At 36.4% G+C, this 25,883-nt stretch overlaps 1 protein-coding gene across 1 annotated transcript in view; it reads left to right on the forward strand.

The window, feature by feature from the left end:
• Positions 1 to 25,883, forward strand: part of GALNTL6 (polypeptide N-acetylgalactosaminyltransferase like 6) — an 867,296-nt gene that overhangs the window by 329,099 nt on the left and 512,314 nt on the right. The window contains exon 4 of the mRNA XM_084883746.1: positions 20,363 to 20,501. Within this exon, the coding sequence (XP_084739872.1) occupies positions 20,363 to 20,501 (139 nt within the window). The remainder of the gene's footprint in view (positions 1 to 20,362; positions 20,502 to 25,883) is intronic.

The following is a 25,883-nucleotide window of genomic DNA, read 5'->3' on the forward strand; positions in this document are numbered from 1 at the left end:
GTTAGGTTGTTCCACTGTTCAGTCTACTTGCATATTAGGCTTATATATTCATATATATTAATTGAGATCTCTCACTCTTGCACACCTTAAGAATCTGATAAAACTTGTTTGTTTTTATTTTGTTTTGTTTTGTTTTTCTGTTTTTGAGCAAAACTATTTACTGCATTTATTGGTTCCCCTTAATATGGACATGGAATTTATAATGTCTTTATAAATAGCAAGTGAGCGGCAAATATACCTTAGTAAGGTATTTAAGATGGCCAAACAACATTACATATGAAAGAATGGGTGTATGTGGTTTTATGCAAATTTCATTTGCACCATATTAATTTGTTGAATGAACCTTAAAGGCATTTACATGAACAAAAAGAAAGAATTTACTATCAGTGTGAAATATTAATGGAAGAAGAACATAGATTTCATTGTTCCTGAGGATTGGAAATAAAACATGGCAAAATAAACGCAAATATTCTGCAATAGTGGAAGTTGGTGTGAAATCCTGCCTGCAGGTTCCCAGTGACTGGGTTGAAGCCATTGTTACCTGTGCCCAGGAGCTTTCCTGATGATGCGTTTGTTGCTATGGAAGCAAGTTCAATCTTACTTACACTTGGCAGCTCTGAGAATGGTTTTACATGATTTTCTCTCTGAACTTAGGGGGAAAAATAACAACCAATAAATGAAAACATATAAACAATGAAGTAATCTAGAGTCTACAAGTGCCTAACACTCCTTTTCATGTAATTCAGTCTTGCAGAGGAAAGAGAATGTCATAAATTGAGAATTTAATGTTTTGTCCCATAATAACATTACCAACAAGCAAACCAGCCAAATCTCTTGCATAATTCTCCGCGCTGACAAATGTTAATGTTCGCTGTGTATGGCTGCACCTGCCTAGAGCAAAGTCATTATGGTATTTGGTTTGTTTCCTTAGTAAACTGTCTTATTTTCTGAAAGTGGAAAATTTGAATTCTAACTTTGACTATGGTGGATTTGTTAAACCCAACTTGCACATGCAGCTTTTATCAGTTTTCATTAACTTTTGGGTTTAAATTTGGAAATAACACTTTAGAATATTTTAAGCTTTTCTAATTATAAATGGGACACATGTACATAATTAAAATATCTTTAAAATGGTAAATACTTAACATTAATACAGAACACTTGACCACTTCCTCCCTTTCTCAGCTTTCCAGAGGTAACACTCTCAACTCTTTAACTATTTCCGCTGTAGGTTATCTCTATTTTAAAAATAACCAGTGAGCACTTCTATTTCTTGAGTCACTGATTTATACCATCACCCACTAACTTCCTATTATTTCAGGTCAGATGTTTATCTCTTATGTCCTCTGTTCCCATCTTTCCATTCTCTTTATATCACAATTTTTTTTCATTATAATAATGATTTAATTTTTTAAGTTGAGCCAAATGGTTAAATATTTCCTTTTTCTTGTTAAACTTTGTATTTGAGCTAGACTTAGCAAGTGTCTAGTTTGTCTTTCATTTGTGTAGTTTTCATTGCATCTCTGGCTAAATCTTCACACATGCTTTTTAACGATTGTAAATTGCACATCAGAACAACTTCAACATGTCTATTCTGTCTGATAATATATTTCTTCTATTTTCTTTTCTTATGGGAACCTCCTGTCATCCATGTCCAATGTGATCGGGTTATTCTTTAGGCTTTCCATATTATCCTGAGTTCCCCCTTGATTATCATCCTGGTAATTGCCTTTGCCTCTGCCCCTCACACCCCTGTTACATCTGAATCCTCTCTTACCTTTTTAGTTTATCCCCAAATATATTTTTGGGAAGTCTTCCAGTAACTACCTGAGACTGAGCATATCAGAGGTAAATTTTTAAAGTTTTATCTCAAAATATTTTAATGCTTACCTTTGATTGCCTGAGAGTAGAATTCTATGTTAAAAAAAAAAAGAGTCTGACATTGAATAACCAAACCATCTTGAAAAGAAGAAGAAAATTGGAAGTCGCACTTGCTGACTTAAATACATATTACAAGCCTGTAGTAATACACTCAATGTGGTACTTGCACAAATACAGGTATGAAAGCCAATGGGATAGACTAGAGCACCCAGAAATAAATCCTTGTACCTATGATCAGATCATTTTCGGCAGGGGTGCCCTATTCAATGAAGAAAGGGGAGTTTTTGAAAAAATAGTTTTGGGGGAAATGCATATCTATGATAATAAAAGCATAATATGCTAATTAGACCAGACAGCTGAACAATCTTCTGAACGTCCTTTTGGATGACCTTCCGGACAAAACCAGGGCTGTAAGGGCCAAGGCAGTCACTGCAGCTGTGAGGGCCAACCCTCTTGCATGAATTTCAAGCATCAGGCCTCTAGTCCACCTATAAAAGAATGACATTGGCTCCTTAAATTATACTATATAAAAATTAATCAAAAGGTATCAAGTCATGAAAGATAGTATTAAAACTATAAAAATATTAAAAAAGTAAATAGGTGAGTGGCTTCATGATATTGGATTTGACAATGATTTCTTGGATATGACACCAAAAGCACACAGCATCAAAAGTAAAAATAGATAACTTGCATTACATCAAATTAAAAACTTCTATGCATAAAATAATTAAAAATCGAATTACCATATGACTCTGAAATTAGATATATATGTATATCGAAATATATGGATATATATTCAAAAGAATTGAAAGCAGGGTCTCGAAAATATATTTGTACACTCATGTTCATAACAGCATTTTTTCACAATAGCCAAAAGGTAAAAGTAACACAAATGTTCATAGATAAATGGATAAAGTGTACTATGTACATTCAATGGAATATTATTCAGCCTAAAAAATAATATTCCTGATCCTGTCACATGTTAAACCATGGAAGAACTTTGGAAATAGTATACTAAGTAAAACAGACTAATCACAAAATGTCAAGTACTGTATGAATCTACTTAGATGAGGTATCTAAAGTAATCAAAACCATAGAAACAGAAAATAGAATGTTGGTTGTGCAAGGGCAGGGGGAGATGAAAATGAAAAGTTGTTAGTGACTACAGCGTTTCAGTGTTGCAAAATGAAAAATGTCTGGAGTTTAGTTGTATACCATTGTGACTATAATTAATACCACTTACCTAAACACTTAAAAATGGTTAAGATGGTTAAGTATATGTTATGTGTAATTTTCCATAATTAAGGTTTTTTAAATGCAAAATATACTCTGAATATGATATTCAATTAAATATACTAGAAATATTCGTAGAACTATACCTGAAATACACAGGATAAATAAATGTTAGCTATATTGTCATTATTAGTATTATTTTTTACTCCCAATGTTCCCTTTAAGAAGCCTAAAGCTATTCTGATCTCCCATGCTTTGAACATGTATGTTATACCTTCTAGTATTGCTTAGGTCTTGCCTGTATTGGGACTGAAAGTTGGAAATCTGCATTTCCCAAACACACTTGCCCATAGAGAGTCTGGTTTAGATTCCATCAACAGGGCTTGTGCCAGACCTAGGGGCAGAAGAAAAGCAGAAGCAGTGCTTTTCCCAGCATCCTCACACAGGGCCAGAGCCTCAGCAGAGGCCAGCTGTGGGTTTTTATGACACCATCTGGGCATTCTCCTTCCATTTATGGGCCTTGGTGTTGCAAGAAGCAGAGATCATCGGTGATATTTTTATGAGTTCTTCAAGTTTTATTATTTCCAGAGGCTTTATAAACAATCGGTGCTCTATATTAACTTTTTTTCTTTCCTGAAACTTTAAAAATGATTCCTCTTTTCCTATAGAATTCTGAACAACTACCAGGCTGTGGCTACCACCACCCAAAAGAGCTTATTAAGGGAAAAAATAGAAGAGGAAGGGAGAGCATTAGCTTAATAGTTAGAGGGTGGTTCTGCAGAATCTGGTACTCTAAACAGGACAGTGGACAATATGTATACATGGAGGTAAACTATTTGCTAACATTTGGTTAACTTGGAAGAAAGACACCTTGTAAGAATCTGAGTATTTCTGTGTTGGCTCCAGTTAGTTGTGTGGTTGACATGAACTGAAGTCAGGGGACATTGGTTGATTTGAAAATAGAATGTAAAAGAAAAGAGAGTGCAGAAATGAGGGCACATTTATAATGTTGGCTCAATGTTACTGGCAACCACTGCAGACATGAATTTTTGGAGTCTCCCTTTCATTTTTCAAATGGCATGTGCACTGACTTTTGTCTCTTTTTATTATGGAGTACATATTGTGTGGAGGAGAGGAAGAAGGTTTAGTTAGTAGTTATTTGATCCTAGAGAGTCTAGGATGCAGGCCTGTGAATCACCTGGAGGCTTCAAATGATCATTTGATTTGTTACCATTTAAAAACCTTTAAAAGCTATTATTTAACACACTTTGCCTGAATTTTAAATGTACTTGTTTGCATCCCAGATTTAAATATTTTATAATAACTATTAATATGGAGAGAGAGAGAGAGAGAGAGAGAGAGAGAGAGAGAGAGAGAGAGAGAGAGACATAAAGCTCTGGCCCGGTGGCTCAGTGGATTGGAGTTCAATTCCCAGTCAGGGCATATACCAGGGTTTCAGGTTCTATCCCTAGTTGAGGACATAAATGTGGCAACTGATAGATGTTTCTCTCTGGGATTGATGTTTCTCTCTCTCTCTCCATTTCTCTTTCTAAAATCAATGACAACATATCCTTGTGTGAGGAGGGAATAAAATAAGCCCAAGGAAGTCAAGATTCTAAGAAAGCTAGAGGAAGGATAGTTTTAGGAAGGAAGGAAGGAAGGAAGGAAGGAAGGAAGGAAGGAAGGAAGGAAGGAAGGAAGGAAGGAAAGAAGAAAGGATCAGTCCAAATAGGGTCCAGTCAAAGCAAGATCAATATTCAAATATATCCATCAGAAGTAAAAGTCTAGGGAAAATAGTTCATAACATTGGATATAGAAAATTCAAGCCAAATAGCAGTATCGTGAAGTGTGAATATCAGGGGAAGAAATGGGAGGAGAAGGATCAAGTGTTGGTTTTGATAATCTAAATATAAAAGGCCAAAGTGAGAGGTAACAAGCATTTATGGTATTTGATATCCAAAAGAATCACTATTCTGGAAGCACTGATTAAGGCAGCAATCCAAATAGTGTTCTCATTAGGTGGTGAAGACAATTATATTTATGAGAAAGGGAGGATAACTATCACATAAATATAAGGAAGGACTTCCTATGAGTGTCAATAAGCCAAGGAAGGAGTTTCTATAGTGCAGATAAACATAATTATGCTAATTCTAAAACCATCCTATATAATAAAGAGATAGTATGCAAATTTACCCTCACACCCTCTTGTCACAAGATGGCCACCCCCACATCATCACAAGGTGGCTGCCATGAGATGGCCGACCTCATGTCATCACAAGTTGGCTGCCCCCACATTGTCACAAGATGGCTGGCAGGGGAGGGCAGTTGGGGGTGACCAGGCCTGCAGGGGAGGGTAGTTGGGGTTGATCGGGCTGGCAGGGGAGCAGTTAGGTTTTAATCAGCCTGGAAAGGGAGCGGTTAGGAGCCAGCAGTCCCAGATTGTGAGAGGGTGCAGGCTGGGTTGAGGAATACCCCTCCCGCCAGTGGGCACATTTTGTGCACTGGGCCTCTAGTCTTTAATAATTTTCAGTTAGGTAGTCATATGCCTGCTTCCCTGTATTGAAGTTGTTTGGAATACAATGCTATTTTAGGCCCAAGCCAAAGGTAATTTTTCTGTTTCCCATTCCAAACATGAGAAATAAGACACAGAAAACAGTTCCTCTGGGATGGCAGCTCCACCTCTGTTTTGCAGTGGGTCTGTTAATACCTATTGTTTTTATTGTTTGGAATGAAAAGTGATAAGAGGAGGAAGATAATGGAGAGGAAGAAAACAGGAGTGTCAGTGCGCTGAGCTCCTTAATGGGTTGTAAGGACAGGTATTGGGGAAATAAGTAAAAGAGCAAATCAGAAGGCACAGAGATTGTTTTCTAATGGTGATTGCTGTGGTGGATTAGTTTTGGATAATGGCAGTGCCAACATGTGACCATAAGCTGATGATTGAGAACAAGAAGGTCAGTTGGAAAGAACAGTGCATTGATGGGCTATCCATGTGGAAAATGAAATCACAAAGGAGAATGACAGGGCAACTATATGTTGTATGCTAAAATATCTATTGTGTTTTGGGGAATTAGAGATAAAATCAAAAGATGGCAGCAACAAGGAAAGAATAGGATTTTATAGCCAAAGGGTGGGGGCAGCAGTAGATTGTCCAAGGTGTGTGAGTGTTCACTTTCTGACCAGAGGTAACTGCTCTTCCATAAACTTCCAGAGCTTGAAAGGATGATCACCATCTGACTCAGGAAACTGTAAATAATGTGGCACATTCAGGGGACAAACAGGTTTCCTCTGAAGGTGCAGTCAAGAGATTGAGGATGTAGAGATTCTGCTAATCATGGCATGGGAGAGTCCATGAGAAAAAACAGTCTGGGATGGAAGCAGGGGTGATCATCAGAGCAGGAGGAGCAAAACCACAGTGCGGTATAAGAGAGACTTATCATTGACCTGAAGACATGAGGGTTTGGTGAGTTGGCCCTGACAGTTCTTAGCAGCATTTCTAAGCACTCAAACCTCACCAGATCCAACTGCATGTTGGAGGGAGGCCAGGCAAGTTGGAGTGCCCAAACTCACAGGCGTGTGGGGACCTCACCCTAAGACTTACTTTCTTCAGTTGAGTTTATCCAGGAGATGATCCCTGCATCACAGAGCCTTGGAACCATCAGCCTGGTCCCCTTGGGGGGTCCATGTACCAGATGCAGAGCAGCCTCTTTTTAGCCCTCACCGTTGCCTTTAGACAAAGCTTATTAAGCTTCCTTGTTCAGTCCTTTTTCTTTCTAGTGGCATATTCTCAAAAGATGATGATGTGATGCTGCTGTTTGGAGAACACTTCCCTTTCTCTGTGTTGTTTTGAATCAGAGGAGCTTACATTTTTTTAGGACAAAATGACAGAGGAATAATTGCCATCTGGCTATTTGGATGGAAATCTGACAGCATCCAGAATTCTGCCCCAGCTCTCTCTGGCACCCAACCTGTGAAACCAGCTAACAGGCCACCTGCTGAGCGCATGCCCACAGTACATGGCTTCACAACTTCTCATTTGGACCGTTAATTAAAATCACTTTTACTTAACATACCTGACTGGTTGCTTGAGGAGGTCTAAGAAATAGATAAATAGGTTTACATATCACTACACATACACTCATTATAATTTATAACAAAACTACGTATTACAAAACAAATAGCTGCTTTAAGGATGTCTTAACCTAAGAAATAACTACTGCATTAATAGAGAGGAAAAAGTACTACCAAAATCTTAATTACCTAATTATTTTTTCATTGTGCTTAGAGTAAGTCTTTTTCTTTGGTGAGGCAATGCCTCTTAAATAACCCTAAAATTTTATCAGAGTATGTGTTAGGAAATGGAGTAAAGGCACAGTCCTCATGTGGGAATGAGTTTTGAACTTGAGAAGTTGATGGAAGTTTCTGGAATCTTGGGGAATGAAGAACTATAAACAATGAAAGGATCAGCATTCCCAAACCCTGCAGGCAGCATAGAACTGTGATCCAATCTTAAAAGAGCAAGTGGGTTTGCTCTCAGGGCACAGAAAATGACCTCACGACTGAATCAGAAGGAAAAAAAAAAAAAGAAATAAAAAAGGAGAGAAACACAGAGAAACACTAGCTCTTGAATTATTCTGCTATTTTTTGATGTACTCATAACAACACTTGACAGAACTCCCTGTTTTAAAGAAAAAAGGATCATTTTTCTGACTAAAAATAAATAGTAAACTAATTGTGATTCTTTAAGTAGAAGTAGTAAATCACCTACATAAAATATAAAATACTTAAAATATTTTTGAAAAGGGAAGAATTATTTAATTAGAATATTTTTACTACCCAAACACCTTCCCTTAATCTATTTCCCTAACTAGATTTTCCTAACAATACCCACAAGGGCTGAAACCATGTATGTTTTTATGTCTGTTTTCCATGTTCTAATACAGTTTCTAGCACATAACAGGTAAGTGAAAAATAATTGTTAAATGAATTGATTATGAAAACTTTTATCCAGAACATTTTTTAAAACTGGTATTTTTTATTTGTTTTGTGTTGTTATTTGTTTCATTTTATTTTGTATTAAATTTATTGAGTTGACATTGGAATAAAATTGCATATATTTTAATGTACAATCCTATGATGCACATTGCATTATGTGCTCAGCACCCAAAGTCAATTCTCCTTCCATCGTCATACACTCAGCTTTCTCCACACTTGACTACCTCCCCTTTTCCCTCTGATAACCATAGTACTGTTTGACAAAGGAATAAAAAACATACACTAGAGAAAAGAAACCTTAGTCAATAAATGGTGCTGGGGAAATTGGAAAGCCACATGCAAAAGAATAATATTAGACTGCTATTTTTCCCAATACACAAAAATTAAATCAAAATGGATTTTATATATATATATATATATATATATATATATATATATATATATGACCTGAAACATTAAATTGCATAGAACATTAAATGAGTTAAACTTATGGATCTTGGTCTTAGAGAGGATTTTATGAATTTGTCCTCAAAGACAAGGAAAAAAAGCAAAAATAAGGGAATGGAACTATATCAAACTAAAAAGCTTCTGCATGGCAAAAAAAATCACTACCAAAACAAAATGGCAACCAATCAAACTGAAGGAGATATTTGCAAACAGTTCCAACAAGGGGTTAATATCTAAAATATATAAAGATTATTGTGTTTTTTATAACAAATTGTAACTCATGAAATTATATAACTTAAAAATTATTCAAATATTAATTGTTCAAATTATAAAAATCCAGGGATTATATCAGCAATAATTAAAATAGCTATTTCAACTCATATTTTGCATTTCCTTTTATTTCCTCTATTCTATTCATCACCTAATTGGGAATAACTTTGCATATGTACTTATTTCAAAAGTTCTAGAAGGCAGAAGCTGTAGCTATACTATAATGATCCTATGGTTACCCTTTATGAATATTGAAGTGATCATATTTGTGTAAAAGTATTGGCATATAAATATATGCTTTGAAAAAAAGGAATGCTTCTATATGTGCATGGTTTCATTGTTTTGGATGCCTTTTCTTTCAATCATCAGTTAAAACTGTAAAATCAAAATTAGTTCAACAAAAGGATAAGATGTGTTATAAAGGAAAGTTAACACACTTTTGATATACTGGTACTCATTCTCTCATTCTGTAGAGGCATTGTGATCAGCTCTTCCTCATCATTCTTTAATTGTCTCCTAATGCACTCCCGGTGACCTTTTCTAATGAGTTTCCTTTTGAGGATCATTTCCTCCTCACATTTGAAAATAGCATAGCATCCTAATTATTATTTTGTTATTTCATGATTTCTAGTAATTACCATTATTTACCTTCCTAAGTGATATTTTAAAAAAGATCTTTTTCTCATATTGCATTTTTTCCTTCATGACAATAAATGTCTCAGGGGGGAAAAAAGCATGTGTAAGTTATGGAAGGTACTGACATATCCAAAACCTATTCTTTTGACATCCTCAGAACTGATTTAAAATGACCTAAGAAATTACAGCCTTTGGTGGCTGGCACATACTTGGCAAAGATTCACTCTCAGAGAGACCTGGGCAAATAAAGGCCATCTAAGTTGGCCAGGAGCTATTAAGTCAGACAGAACAGAGATCCATGAGCTTAGATTTTTCCATTCTCTTCACAACTAAAACTCAGTAGCACATAAATGTATGGTGCAGCCACTCCCCTAAAAGGTAAATAATCTCTCCACCCACAGATGCTTAAACTAATTTTGCCAAGAGACTTACTCTCTTCTTCATACTTCTCAGTTATCATTCATGTAGTTAATAGTGATCCTGTAATTTATTACTTATAAGCCTTTGCCTTCTTTTCTAAATTATACACAAAGCATCAAGTTCCTTTCTTAGGATTCAGCCTAGTTAGTCACAAATTTATGTTTTCATTTGACTCTTTATGATGGAATTGCCTTAATTATTATATCTGCTTTATCTGGAAAAGAAAATTTGCAGCTGTAGGTCTAGAGATTTCATTCTCTTTCATCTCTGCTTTGGGATCAGTATGCTTTAACTGGAGAGAGTAAATTTAATGAGTTCCTTTGAGATTGAGGAATGAGACAATTTTAATCAAAATACTCTGAATTGTAACTTTTATGAGAAAACCTTTAATCTGTATTTATATCATACAGTAATGTCATCTTTAACTCAGTATTGAGATGGAATTATATTTTCTTTACCTGTGCACATTTTGATAACGAAAACACAGAGCACAAGTCTTTTGGTGACAAATTGTTAAATAATCTTGTACATTTTAATCTAGTTATCCTTGCTTTCTTAATTTCTGTTAGACTTGTATTTCAATCAGTCAGGCAACAAGTGTATATTGAATCTTGCTATGCCCTCAATTTGCCCTTAAGGATTTTATAGCCTACTTCCAAAATGAACCCCCACTTCCTCAAATAGATTGGTTGTAAGAATAAAGCATATAGTTTCCCTTTGTGCTTATTTGTAATGGCTTTCAAGAAATTATTATTACTCAGTACTCAATTTCAGATAATATTTGTCATGTTCAGTCTTTAAACCTGAAATAAATGCCTGGTGAAGTGTGGTAATTTAGAAAACAAATAATTGAATGATTAGTAGTGTAGAATATTACTTAGAACTATTTAACAGCCTCTTGTCCTTGAAAATGAAGAAACTAAGGTAGAAGTGTGGAGCACCAGCCTGAATTATACAGCTTCTTAGCAGGATTTTTATTTTATTTTATTTTATTTTATTTTATTTTATTTATTTATTTATTTATTTATTTATTTATTATTTATTTATTTATTTATTTATTTTTGTAAAACATAAGACCTTCAACTCCAAATTGCTACACCCATTAGTCTGATGTAATCGTGCCATGCCAATGATCAATTCCAGCAATTTGGCTGAGTCTAATCTCGGCCTCACCATCCTCTGCCAGATCTCCAGGGAGCCACTATCAGACTTACCCAACAAGCCTTACTGTCTCTAAGCCTCAAACATTTGGTCCCCCAAGAGAGGTAAAATACCTAATTATAGATGTATCATAATGATTAAATATAGTCATTTGCTACTTAACAATGGGGACACATCCTGAGAAATGTGCCATTAAGTGATCACTGCCTCTTTGTGCAAACATCATAGAGTGCATTTACACAGACCTAGATGGTATAGCTTACTATACACCTTGCCTGCCTTATATAGCATATTGGTCCTAGGGATACGCCTGTATAGCGTGTTACTGTACAAAATAATAGGAGATTAAATAAAATACAAGATAAAATTATGCACAAGATAAAATCAGGAGAAAAGTAAATATGGGATGTATAATGCTGCTGCCAACATCACATGACATAAGGTTTAACCACAATTATTTTACTAGAGGTCCAGTGCATGAAATTTGTGCACCTTGACAGGAACTGTGGGTTTCAAAGACGGTACCAGCCCTCCTCACACCTGCTAACAGGGTGGAGCGATTGGGGCCAGCTGGCCCCAATCATCTCTCAGGAGCAGGGGGAGGTGAAGAAGCCCTGAGGGGTGATCAGGGCCAGCCACCGCTGCTCACGGCCGCTGATGGCACAAAGCAATTGGGGCCTGCACAGGGTGTGAGTGGAACTGCACCAGCAGCAGGTGTGAGTGCTGGGCAGGACTGCCGCATGCAGGAATTTTCAGTAATCAGCAGAAACTTGCCCCAATGACAGCAACTGGTGCCTCGGTCTGGTGCACCTGCTCACCTGTTCCACCATCCTGTCATGGCCACTGCCAGCCATGTTCCACATTCTGCTGCCTGCTGCTGACACCCGCCATGTTCCATGCATGCTCTCTGGTGGTCAGCGCACATCATAGTGAACAGTTGTTCAGTTGTTCTGCCGTTCAGTCTATTTGTATATTAGGGTTTTATATAGATATCTATATCTATAGCTATAGCTATCATTTATATCTAATCACTCAATTTAAAAACCAGGATCATTTCAATATCCCTCTTAATATGTAACTAAAATAATTTTTTCTTGAACTTATTTAGGATCAAAGCCTCTACATTTTCCTCATCATACTGTAAAATGTATTTTCATTTGTCTTCTAACTATATATAATATTACTAATATTAGATTATAATATTATTAATTTAATCATACTTTTACTCATTTATTGAAAAAGCATACTCCCCCCAATCTTATCTTTTTAATTTGTAGTTTTTTTTCTAATCTCTCTCTCTCTCTCTCTCTCTCTCTCTCTCTCTCTCTCTCTCTCTCTCCCTCTCTCTCTCTCTTTGTGATGCTATTCTATTGTACCACTTTATCAGTGTTCTCTTTATTTTCTTTGATAGTTTTATCTCAGATTCTCTATTTGCTTCAAGGAGAAACATAATTCTTTTTGATTATGTTGCCTCATTTTTAGAAGTAGTAAAATTTCCAAACTATGACACTCTGACAATTTATTATTTTTATGCAAAGGAAAATGCTAACAGACCATATCAGAGACATTTGACAGTAATGTTTCACTTATTTTTAGTCCAATAAAAAAAAATGTTGTCACTTTCTGGGGAATGCATTGCATGGGGATTCAATCAAGCAATTCCCCTTAGAAAGAAATGAGGGCATGAAGAGGAGAGAGGAAATATAGAAATCCTATAATAAACAAATTACAGATAAATGTTGAACAAAACTTTAAAAATGCACTTTATGATTTTATAACAGAAAGAAACAACTTGTAATATATGCAAGTGGAACCCAGATGCACCAGTAATGAATGAAGCTAAATAAGCTTTAAAATGATTGAGCTGTTGAAGTGAAATATTTCTTGGCATGATTTCTCCTGCATTGTCTCCAGATAATGATAATTTGTAGATGAACTATAGAGTGAAAAAAATTAAACCTTTTCACAAGCCCACATTGAAAACTGAAAAATGATAGAACGCTATTTCTATATAAACATCTATTTTATACAGTCCCTTCTCAATTTATTTCATAGCAAACTCTTATCAACATCAATTCATGCCCATAGATATATTCTCTCCACTCTAAAGAACTGTGCTCAGAAAGGATATAAGTAATTCTTGCCGAAACCGGTTTGGCTCAGTGGATAGAGCGTCGGCCTGTGGACTGAAAGGTCCCGGGTTCGATTCCTGTCAAGGGCATGTACCTTGGTTGAGGGCACATCCCCAAGGGGGGATGTGCAAGAGGCAGCTGATCGATGTTCCTCTCTCATCGATGTTTCTAACTCTCTATCCCTCTCTCTTCCTCTCAGTAAGAAATCAATAAAATATATTTTTTTAAAAAGAAAGGATATAAGTAATTCTTGTTATTTAATCTCTTACATGCTAAATAAACAACACATAACATTTTAGTAAAAAATTACCCATATTCCTAGATGTTAGAAATAATAGCTATTTTAAAAAGTGAAGTTTATGTACTCAGAAAATGGAGACAATATAATCCTATATAATAAAGAGCTAATATGCAAATGGTGGTCACATCCTTCTGCCCTTGTGCCTGGACTGCTCAGACACTCAACACTGGGAAGAGAGAAATGGGGACCAGCCAGGCACAAATGAGCTTATGGGAGAGGAATGGGGACCAGCTAGGCTGCAGCCCAGGAGAGGGACTCACCACCCCGCCCTGCAGCCCAGGGCACTAGGGGCTGTGACTGCACCTGCTTCTGCAGCCTGGGAGAGAGGCAAGTGGCCCACCGTGAGGTCTGGCTCCAGAGGCTGGGCCCCAAGGGAAGCCGCCGCCCACAGTCCTCTGTGGCTGTGGGCAGCCTGGGCAAAGCCAGTCCAGGTCCTGGGTGCCTGAGGCTGGCTAGAGGGAGGGAAGTCTGGGTTCTAGGTGCCTGCCACCAGCTGGAGGAGGGAATATTGGGCCCCAGGTATTGGGTGAGGCAGAGGCGGTTAGGGGCCATCATCCCAGCAAGGGAGCAGGTAGGGGTGATCAGGCAAGCAGACAGGCAAGCAACTAAGAGCCAGCAGTCCCAGATTGCAAGAGGCAGTTGGACATTCCCTAAGGTGGTCGCCGGATTGGAGAGGGTGCAGGACAGGATGAGGACACCCCCTACCCCTGCTCCATGCATGGATTTTGTGCATGGGGCCTCTAGTTGTCAATATTATTATAACTATGTAGTAGTCATTATTTCGTGATTGTGTATTATTTTTATGTGATGAAATAAGATCTGGTTTAATCTATGGTCAAATGTGTACATATTTTAATTTTCTCAACTGTTTTTCTTCTTTAATAATGTGGTGCATTTTCTAAGTATTTTGCATTTCCAAAACATTTTTATTCAGGTTCTCAATCTCACTGACACACTTGCACCTCGACATATACCACCAACAACAACACTGCCAACAAGCCAAAACTCCTGGGATTTAAATTTGGAGTACATTTTAAGTAATCTTAATCTTGGTTTAGGACTTCTGTGAGTTTTGGCCTACTTTTGTCCATTTATATTCAAAGTCACCCCACTTTCCAACAGCCATCATGACTATAACAAGAGAATGTGATGTTTGTGGTGCTTGTATTCTTAAATGACTATATAAAGTAACATTTTTTTATCTCTTCTCACACATCCACTTTTCTTTATAATTTGTTGAATAAGAAATCACTTGTTACCCAGCAAATGTGGCCCAGGGGTTGAGCATTGACCCAAGAATGAGGAAATAAGTCATGGTTCAATTCTCAGTCAGGGAATATGCTGGGGTTGCAGGCTTAATCCCTAGAAGGAGGCATGCTGGAGGCAGCCAGTCAATAATACCCTCTTAGCATTGATGTTTTTCTCTCTCTCACACACATTCCCTTCCTTTCTCTGAAATCTAATATTCTAAAGACTTTAGAATAATATCATTTTTTTAACATATGCAGTTTGTTTATTTGTTTGGATTATTTGATTTCTTTCTTGCTTGCTTTTTTACAAAAATGTCAAACCACATGACATTTTATAGATCTTAGGTCTCGGCATACTAAAACTTAAGAGGAGTTGGTAGCAATAGCAGTAAAAACTTCAGGCTTTGTAGATAAGAACATAAAATTTAAAAACCTATTCCCACAACTGCAATGAAGAAGTTTTATAGTACTCCATCATTGGTGACTCACAAGTTTTGGTTTTATAACTTTAGAGAATCATTCCTTTGAAAGGCCTTGTCTCAGGAGATTTATCAATCTGAAGGCTAAATTGTACAAAGAAAATGAATTTCCCTTTGATTGACAGATGTTTTAGTGAATGTGTAGCTTTAAAGTTTTATATTTGTAGCCTTAAAAGTAGCTGAATCTAAAAGCTCAGCATTAAATGTATCTCTACAAGTATTATTGAAATGAAGCCTCAGATGTCTGCATTCATTTTGGACACATCAATTTGAAAATAAAAATTTATTGAAGAGAGTAAAGCTACTATGCAGTATTCTTTTTTTATTATTATTATTAAATAGGATTTTGGAGTGTTCTATCAATTCAGTTCACACTAGGTCTCTAGCTAATTTTGGCCACTCATGGGAGAGACATATGGGTTTTCAAAAGTTTTTCAGGTTGATGACTAGTTGTCAATTGTGGAAATATATACTGAAATGTCACTCTCTCTTTTGTTTACTTAACATGTAATATGGGTAGAACAATGTTGATCTCAAAGTATTGAACAAAAAGTATATATTAAATGATTTAACATGGTACTTGGTACATAGTGGATGCTCAAAAATCATTTCTCACAGACTTATTTTACATTTAAGGTGAGTTACTTATTCTCCTAAGAAAACAGGCATGGTCCACTATTTTCTTTTTTTATGTCAAAAGTGAAACCCTTATTTTTTATTTCTTTCTTTTTCTCCATTTAAGTTGGAGAGATTTTTAGTCTGCTTTAGGAGCACATAATTTCTAATCAGTCCCCGGCTTTTTACCTTGGCTACCAGCTCAGAGGTTAATGTCATTAGGGCGGAAGGCAGGGGGGAGAGAAAAAGCTTCTACTTTCATGTTTGAGAATACTGCTATAAAAGTCACATTTTTAACAAACAGACAAAAAAAGAATTCCACTAATTAATAACAAATAAAATATTGCAAAACCAAAGCTTAATAAGGTGAAAAATGTAAATATCTCAATTTTTAAAAATTATTTTGTAAACTATTATTCTATTTATGATAAACAACTGTTAGTTAATTGGCAGTAGAAGGATTTTTTTTTTCTTAACATGATTAAGATACACACACACACTCACTCACTCACTTAGAAACACATATACAGTGCACAGCTGATATTTGCAATTGTTAAGCAGCAATCACACTAAAGTTTTTACCAGAATAGTGCCAATGTTATTTATTATTAATTATGGAACAAAGCAGATTTGATCTGCTGTACCCAAGAAGAAAAGTGTAAGAGGAGAAAATAGATATTATTATTTGAAATATAATGATGTGTATCTTGAAAATACCTAATATGTACATATATGTACTGGTATATGTGTATATAATATATAATTATAGAAATATATATATTATTTTAGACAAGAAAATGAGTTCAATAAGATGATTGTTGACAAATAAGTATAAAAATCAGTAACTTTAGTGCGTGCCATTTAGAAAATACAGTGGAAGAAATTATACTACTTATGGTACAGTACAGAAAAACATATACATAGCCGAAACCGGTTTGGCTCAGTGGTAGAGCATCGGTCTGCGGACTGAAAGGTCCCGGGTTCGATTCCGGTCAGGGACATGTACCTTGGTTGCGGGCACATCCCCGGTAGGGGGTGTGCAAGAGGCAGCTGGTTGATGTTTCTCTCTCATCAACGTTTCTAGCTCTCTATCTCTCTCCTTTCCTCTCTGTAAAAAATCAATAAAAATATATTTACAAAAAAAAAAAAAAGAAAAACATATACATAGAAAAACTTAACAAAAAATATATAGAACTGAAATAAAGAAAATTCTGTCAAACTCCACTAAAACCCAAAGGAAAGAACCTTAAAAAATTATTAAGATATTAAAAAATAACACTTCTTCAAAGGTGAACTAATAAGTCAATATAATTCCAAAATTAAACCCAAACTAACCATTTAATGAATAGCAAAATTAGTCTAAAATTCACATAGAAAAAAATAAACATGTAATAGTAGCTTAAAAAAGAATATGGCAAGTGCCGGGAGGTAGGGAAGGCCAGGGGGAAGTCAGTGGGGGAAAAGGAGACATATATACTACTATTTGTAATATGTTAAACAATAAAATTAAATTTAATTAAAAAAAATAAAAAAGAACGTGATGAGTGAAAAAAATGGCTCTGCAAAATATGTATTGCCACAGAGTTACAACATAAGAATTGATAGAAAAGAGTTACACATTCTTATGAAAGTTCCTAAATATGCACAGAAATAATGCAACATTTTTGTGTGTGGCAATTTAAGGCAGGAAAGGAAAAGACAAATTATTCTTTAAGTACAGTTCCTACAACTACCTAACCATTTGTGAAAAAAATAAATGTGAGACTCTCCTGGTGTCTCACACAAAAACAAGTTCCCAGATGATTCAAAAACATGTAATGGATTAAATAAAAATAAAATGTTACTTAAATACTGATTTCATGAATTAATTTTAAAAATAATATTGGAATAGAAAGAACTTATAAATATAATATATAAATATGAAACAATGAAAGAAAAATAAAATCACCTAGATGGAAAAATAGTAGATATATTTTGATCAACTCTAACATTATCTGTCTTTTAATTGGCACTTTACACTATTAACATTCAAAATCTTATTGATAATGTTTAATATATACCACATTTTGTTACTGTTTTCTATTTGTTGCCCTTATTCCTTGATGTATTTTTGTCTTTACTGTTTTTCTGCCTTTATTGTTTTGATTTGACATCCTATATAATAAAAACCTAAAATGCAAATCTGAACGTTGGATGGACTGGCAGAATGACTGGTCACTGTGACGTCCACTGACCACCCGGGGGCAGATGCTCAATGCAGGAGCTGCCCCCAGAAAATTGGAGTGTTATCCAATTTTTCTTTATCTTTGATTTTCTTTAATTTAAAAATGACATGCCCAGGTATAATTTTGTTGTTGCTTGGCATTTATGCTGTTTGGTGTTCTCTAAACTTCGGGGATAAATGACTTGGCTTCTGACATTAATTTGGGTAACTTTTCAGTCATTGTTGTTTCTAGTGGTATTTCTTCTGTTCCTAATTTCCCTCTGTCTTCTCCTTCGGCCACTCCCATTATGAATGTTATACCCTTTTAAATTGCAGTGATTGGATACTCTGTTCCAAACAGGTGTTTTTTTGTTTCTTGTTTTCTATTTGCTTTTGGTTTGAGGCTTCTAATAGTACCTGGTATATAACCTCGAGCTCAGAGCTCATTTCCACAGCTGTGTTCAGTCTACTAATAAGCTCATCAAAGGCGTTCTTTATTTCTGTTACAATGTTTTTATCCATGGCATTCCTTGTTTAGCCCCTTCATAGAATTTCCATCTCTCTGCTTACACTGCCCATCTGTTCTTGAGCATACTATTTACTTCCCCTTAGCATATGAATCGCGTTTTAAATTCCCATTGTTAAGTCCAGCATCCCTGCCATGGCTGGTCCTGATGCTTGCTCTGTCTCTTCAAGTCCTGCTTTTTGCTGTTTGTATGCCTTGTTGTAGTTTTTTCTTGATGGCTGGACATGCTGAGTGGGGTAAAACGAATTGCTGTAAATGGGCCTTTAGTAACGTGAGGATGGGGTATGGGAGCAAGAGGGGGCATGTGTTCTACAGTCTTAAGATCAGGCTTTCCTTGAGCATAGCCTCCGGACTGTGAAATTCACAAGCCCGCCCCTGTTTTCCTAGCGTCTTTGGCCTCTTGGGTTGAACAGGATGGCTCACGTGGGCTGCATTTGTTTTCTCCTCTCCCAGCTCAGTGAGGCCTGAGAACAGCCCCGCAGGTGAGGCTCTGGTTAAAGGATTAGTTTCACCAGAGGACAGGCCTTATTAAGGCAAACACTGGGCTCTGACCTGTTTGTCAAAATGGCTCCTTTCTCCCTCCCTTACTGCGTGAACAAGAGGGTTTTTCTTCGATATTTGACCTCAGAACCGGGTTGAGCTTCTGGGGGTAACTCTCCCCAAGTTATTGGAGCCCCTATCACCTGGTACCTCCCCTTTGGGGTGTTTAATGCTCACACATGTCTGCACTGAGCCTCCAGCAGCTTGTCAATCTGCAGCTCAGGTTTTGCTCCCCTGGCACTGGTTCCCAAGCCCTTTCCACAGGTCTCTTCTCTGGTAAGCCTCAACTTCCTGTCTTCTCCTGGCTGCCCCTCTATTTTATTTAAATTTTTTTGTTGGGGGGGGGGCAGCAGTTTGCTCTCTGCTCTCTCCTCTCTTCTCTCTTCTGGATCCAAGAAAAGTTAATTTTTTTCTGTCTGTTTGACATTTTATTTGTTGTTAGGAGGATGCATGCAGAACCAGAAGTAGAAGTGGTAAATTAGATTTCAATGAAATAAACTTAGAAAATGTTTAGGACATTTGTACTTACAGCTTTAGTAAAGCAGTAAATAGTTTTTTTCTTCCTCCTCTTTTCTTTCTAAAACATGCAAATTGTTTTTAAAAACACTGAATAGTCATCTTGTAATGTAAGAAGTACAAATGATAAGTGTATCTGAAGTTATTAATTTCATTAGTAACCAAGAAAGGCAAATTAGAGTATGAATAATATATATGTCACCAGTAAATTTTGAGATACCATCCAATGCTTCTGAGGATGTGTGAAAATTACCAAACTTACTCTAAAGATACTCTAGCAAAATTCTCTTTGTAGGAATTATCCTTCCTTCCCCCCAAAAAAGACATTACTGGAAATATATAAACAAAGATGTTCATTTCAACATTGTTTATAATAGAAAATTTTATTTTAAAATAAAAGCATATTTTCAGCGGAATGGTATAAATGGTGATGCAATGAAATGATGTCAGTCGTGGGAAGTAAAGGAAAAGATAGCTTTTTGTACAATTATGTCAGATAAAATTATATAGCTGAATGGATATTAGCATCAGAATGCCAAATGTTAGGAAACATACACCGAAAATCTATCATGAACATATTTCTATTTTCTAAATAAAGTAGTAACATAAGATGGAATAATCCGATCTTACTGCTAGTGCCTTCTGTGGAGTATGTTAACAGGTGACTGAAGAAATAGACACTTTCAGAGCGTATTATCTGTGTTAGAAAATGCAAAGGTTTTTATGCAGATGGTAACCCTGCTTTCTTGCCTCCTGCTAGGGAAGGGTGAGCACGGGAAACCTTACCCCCTCACTGAAGAGGACCACGATGACTCCGCTTACAGGGAAAATGGTTTCAATATTTTTGTCAGCAACAATATTGCTCTGGAGAGGTCCCTGCCCGATATTCGTCATACTAAGTGAGTATCAGCCTGCCAGGGTAGGGGCTGGTTTCTTTATGTTTAGCTAATTAGTTTTATTATGCTTAAGACGTCGCTAACATTTTTGCCATAATAACATTATAGAAACTTTTCCATTTCATAGTCTTTTTTAAAATACATTTAATTGATTTTTCACAGAGAGGAAGAGAGAGGGATAGAGAGTCAGAAACATCGATGAGAGAGAATCATCGATCAGCTGCCTCTTGCACGCCCCCTACTGGGGATGTGCCCACAACCAAGGTACATGCCCTTGACCAGAATCAAACCTGGGACCTTTCAGTCTGCAGGCCGACGCTCAATCCACTGAGCCAAACCGATTTCGGCTATTTCATAGTCTTAAATAAGTCTGCTTTAAATTGTAATGATCCTGAAAATCCTAAAAGAGTAGTGCCTCTAAAACTTGAGACACGTGTTCGTTATTGAGTCCAATGTATTACTTCCATTAAAAATGAAACGTTTTTAGATACTACCCATACCATTACAGTTGACCACATAGATTACGAAGCAAACAAGTGTTTTTCTGGTGGTTAGCGATGTCAGCATGTGTGTGTGTGTATACACATTCTATTAACTTCATTTTTACACCAGCCATAGTCAGTGCCATTACAGTTACATCTTCCATGAAGAATGCCTGAAATAAATGGATCCATAATTCAAAAGTAATAGCAGTTGCTCAATTTTCTGTCACTTTATGGATGGCTTGCGGCTTGTCAATTGACAGTGGGTTCAGTTTTTACTGAATTAATAGCTAAATGTTATTGTGTAAAGGGAAACAAGAATAATATAACATTTAGTAACCTGAAATCCATCTTCTCTCTGTCCACACCTACCTACTCTTAACATTGCTTAAAGTACATTGCTTTCCCCCCACCCCCAGTCTGTTATGGTTTTCTCGAAAGCATATAAAATGCCAAAATTATGCCATAAAATGTGATCAGAATTTGCAGTTGTGGAGTTATTTGTATTTGAGAAATCTATTCAACTAAAATATGTTTAATTCTCCACACCTCATTCTTCCTTTGGCACCACTGTTATGACATAAAGAAAATTAGAGAAAATAAAATAAGGGCAACTAATAAAAAAGTAGGAGTAGGAATTTAAATTAAACCAGTAATATACAGTAAATAAAACTCTTAATTTTGTGCAAGAATAATTAACCTTTGCCAAAAAAAAAAATGATTTGGGGCACTATTTTTAGTTGCCCTATTGTGCCTTTGTAAATTCATTTTAAAATATAAAAGAATTACTGGTTTCCCCCTCAGGTTTTATGAGGATGTGCATTTCCCAGTATAGTTAAGCAGAGGATTAATATGAAGAACAAATAAATTTTTCCCTGAACAGAATGCTTTATACATGGGTTTGGGCCTTCCAGCTAGCCAAATTATTCCCAGGCCACCTGAAATTATCTTCAGTAATTCCCACTGACCTAGAACATGTCTAGTTATGAGGAATTGTAATACCTAATTGTGCACCATCAAAGCTGCATTAAATTGCATTGTTGGCATAATAAATATGCTCAGAGAATAATTTCCATCCACCTCCTCTCCCACCCCCACACTTCCAGTCTTTTAATGTGTATTCAAGTGGAAAGAATTGCAGATGGAGACAATGAGAAAATCACTGAAGTCAAAACACAGTTGATATTCCCATTCTCCTCAGAGACTGTCTTTCTGTACAACTGCCACCCTTTGGAGAAAGATGTTCTTAGGCAATAATGGAAAATAAAATTTTAAAATGGAAAGAAAAATACTTTAAAAATGTTATTAGAGTCACCGCGATTACAGTATCAGAGGATATTATTATAGATGTCAGTGAATAAAAATTTGGCTATAATATGTTCTGTGACCATATTTTTACTTATTTATTGAGGATGGGTATCTAGTAGGACACATAGTCACCTACTAGAATGATACCAACAAAGAAAAAAAAACTTAACTGAAATGTTGGAGATAGATGACAACAAGGTGTTAAGTGTGAGATACAAAAATGATGTTAACCTGGTTAGTCCATTTTTCTGACTCTTAGTGATGCAGGGAGTTCTGAAGTTGCCTCTGATTTTGTTAGGATCCTACAAGCAGGAAACCAAGAGTCAAATTTGCAGGGATCCCACTGTTTAACGTTTTATACTTTTGACCTCGTCTGTGCTTCTCAAAATGCAGGCACACATAACTGTAAGTGTGTGCAGCTCTGTGTAAATGGTACTTGAAATTAAAAAGCAACTTGACGCCTGTTCCAGTATTATCAACTTAATAGGCTGCAGGTGGATGACCACAGTGTGTTTATGTGGATGGACTCAGAAGAGAATGCAAAATTTATGTGACTTGCAAGTCTTCTCTACCCATTTATAAATTCACAATTAGTAAAAGAAAAAAATGTTCTAAAAAAGAATCAAACTTATTTTTGCAACAGCATGGATGAACCTTATTGGTTTTATACTAAGTAAAGTCAGAGAAAAACAAATACCATATGTTTTCACTTATATGTGGAATCAGAAGAACAAAACAAACAAAAAATAGAAACAGACTCAGACACAGAGAGCATTCTGACAGTTGACCAATGGGAGGAGGGTTTGGAGGGATGGGTGAAAAAGGTGAAGGATGTAGGAAGTACAAATAGTTACAGAACAGCCATGTGGATGTAAATAATAGCATAGGAAGTATAGTCAATAAATCATGTTTTTAGGTGTTTTGATTTGCTTGGTGCATATTCTTATTAACTGAAGAATTTTTAGAACATTAATGATTTCAGAAATTTTAAACCAGAAAGATACTTTTTGTCCTTTCTTCTTCACTAGCATTAAATGAACTGCTTTCTTTTTCCTTTATTATATAACTAGTGACCCCTTGCAGGAAGATTCCTGCAATTGGGCTTCCTGCTGTGGTGGCTGCCCTGCCTGCTTACCTCCCTTCTGCCTGCCCCTCCTTTTTCCCTTCCTTCTCCATAGTTTCGCTCCTCTCTGCAGCACTTGGCTTCTTTCTACACTGTCTTCAGTCTTCACTCTGGCCTGGATATGCAAAATAACCACCATCCTGGTTGGGTTAATTTGCATACTCGCCCTGATTGGCTGGTGGGCAGGGTTTGTGGGCATAGCAAAGGTGCAGTCAATTTGCATGTTTCCCTTTTATTAGGTAGGACTAGTGGCCTGGTGCATGAAATTCATGAATAGGGGGCGGGGGTGTCCCTCAGCCCAGCTGGCTGCTAACTGCTCATCTGTCTGTCTGCCTGATTGCCCCTAGCCACTCTCCCTGGAGGCCTGCTTGCCCCCAGGTGAGCCCCCCATCCCCCTGCCTGATCGCCCCCAACTGCTCCCCACTGCTGACCTGATTGCTCCTAACCACCTCTGCCTCGGCCCCACCACCATGGCTTTGTCTGAAAGGACAACCAGAAGGTCTCCTGGTCTAATTAGCATATTAGCATATTACCCTTTTATTAGTATAGATTGAGTTAGTAATAGATTCCTCAAAGTAGGAGACATATTGGCCTGTGTGCAATGATTTGATCATTCTTACATGCTAATGATAAATTCCAAGCTTTTCATTAATGTTTTAAAATTGGTTATATTTTTCTCAGTATTTTTTCACCTCCTAATTTTGTAAATTATGTTTTTGTTTTGTATTGTCAAATGTTCCACCTCTTTTTCCATAGTATTGGTCCTACTATTGGTTGACTTTTGCACATTTTAAGAGATATGTATACATATTTTAAATACTCGCTTCATTAGTTACTGCCTAATTATGTCTATATTTATAGTGCCTGGGCTCAACCTGAGATATGTCCTTAGAATATATTTTCTTTATATTTTAGTTAATGAAGTGTTGATGAGAATTTTGCTATGAGAACTTCTGCATGTCCAATGTCTAGTTAATAGTTATCTGACTCACCTGGCCTCACTTTACAAACTTCAGAATTTCCCCATATGTATATTGATGGTGCATATTTTTTAATTCAGTCAGCCATCTGGCATGCTACATCTTTGTATACTATAAAACATCTTATTTTCACCTCAGCTTAAGATCAGAATTATAAATAGGAAACAGAAAGACATGAAGGATGGATGGCCTGCAAACTGGTAAGTTTATGCATAAATATATTGTTAGCAAGATAAGATCTAAGAGTATGTAAGTATTTAAGAGTATTCATACCCCTAGATATGAATAAATTAATCAGTAGTAACCACACATACTCCCTAAAATATGGTATAAATAATATGTGTAAGATGAAATTACATCTATGAAAAGAGGAAATAAATGAGATTAGGACACAACAGAGCCATGTATAAAGGAGAGTTGATGAAGGCTTTCCAGAAGATCTGGGTAAGTGCATCATAATTACAGGTTAACTTTACTGCTATTATAAAGAACACATGTTTATACAGGTCCAGTTGATGCACATGTACATTAATTAAGATGCATTTATAAAGTGGCTTTTTAAAATTAAAATAGCTATATTCTAGCCTGGTTGTGTGGCTCAGTGGTTGAACGTGGACCTGAACCAGAAGATCACATTTTATTCCTGGTCAGGGCATATATCAGGTTGTGGGCTCAATCACCAGTGGGGGCATGCAGAGACAGCAGATCAATGATTCTCTCTCATCATTGGTTTTTCTATCTCCCTCTTCCTTTCTCTCTGGAATCAATAAAACATTTAAAAATTTAAATAGTTTTACTCTGTGACTTTTTCTTTTCTTTTTTTAAAAAAATAAATATATTTTTATTGATTTCAGAAGGGAGAGGAAGAGAGAGAGAGAAACATCAGTGATGAGAGAGAATCATTGATAGGCTGCTTCCCACATGCCCCACATTGGGGATTGAGCTCTGACCTCTGATCTCCTGGTTTATGGGTTAAGCTCAACCAAGGAACCACACCAACTGAGCAAAAATGTGTGTTTCCCCCTCTATTCCAAAAACTACATAGAACTTTGGGAAGCATTAGCTTCCTTTCATATATTTATTTTGATTTACTTGTGAAGTTGAAGTATCTTCTATCACCAAGTTTACAAGTGAATTTTGAAGGAAATTAAGCAAAGTGACTGTCATGTACTCCTATAAGGTTTGAATACTATCATAGAGGGACACAGGGAAATAGGAAACATTTCCTTTGAATAAAATGCTCTTCTAGCTGAAATCAGTTTGGCTCAGAGGATAGAGCGTCAGCCTGAAGACTGAGAGGTCCCAGGTTTGATTCTGGTCAAGGGCATGTACCTTGGTTGCGGGCACATCCCCAGTAGGGGATGTGCAAGAGGCAGCTGATCGGTGTTTCTCTCTCATCGACGTTTCTACCTCTCTACCTCTCTCCCTTCCTCTCTGTAAAAATCAATAAAATATATTTTAAAATTTTTTTTAAAGAAACATTGATGAGAGA

Source organism: Pipistrellus hanaki (genome assembly GCF_964339955.1).
Source record: "Pipistrellus hanaki genome assembly, chromosome: 5".
Classification (NCBI taxonomy): Eukaryota; Metazoa; Chordata; class Mammalia; order Chiroptera; family Vespertilionidae; genus Pipistrellus; species Pipistrellus hanaki.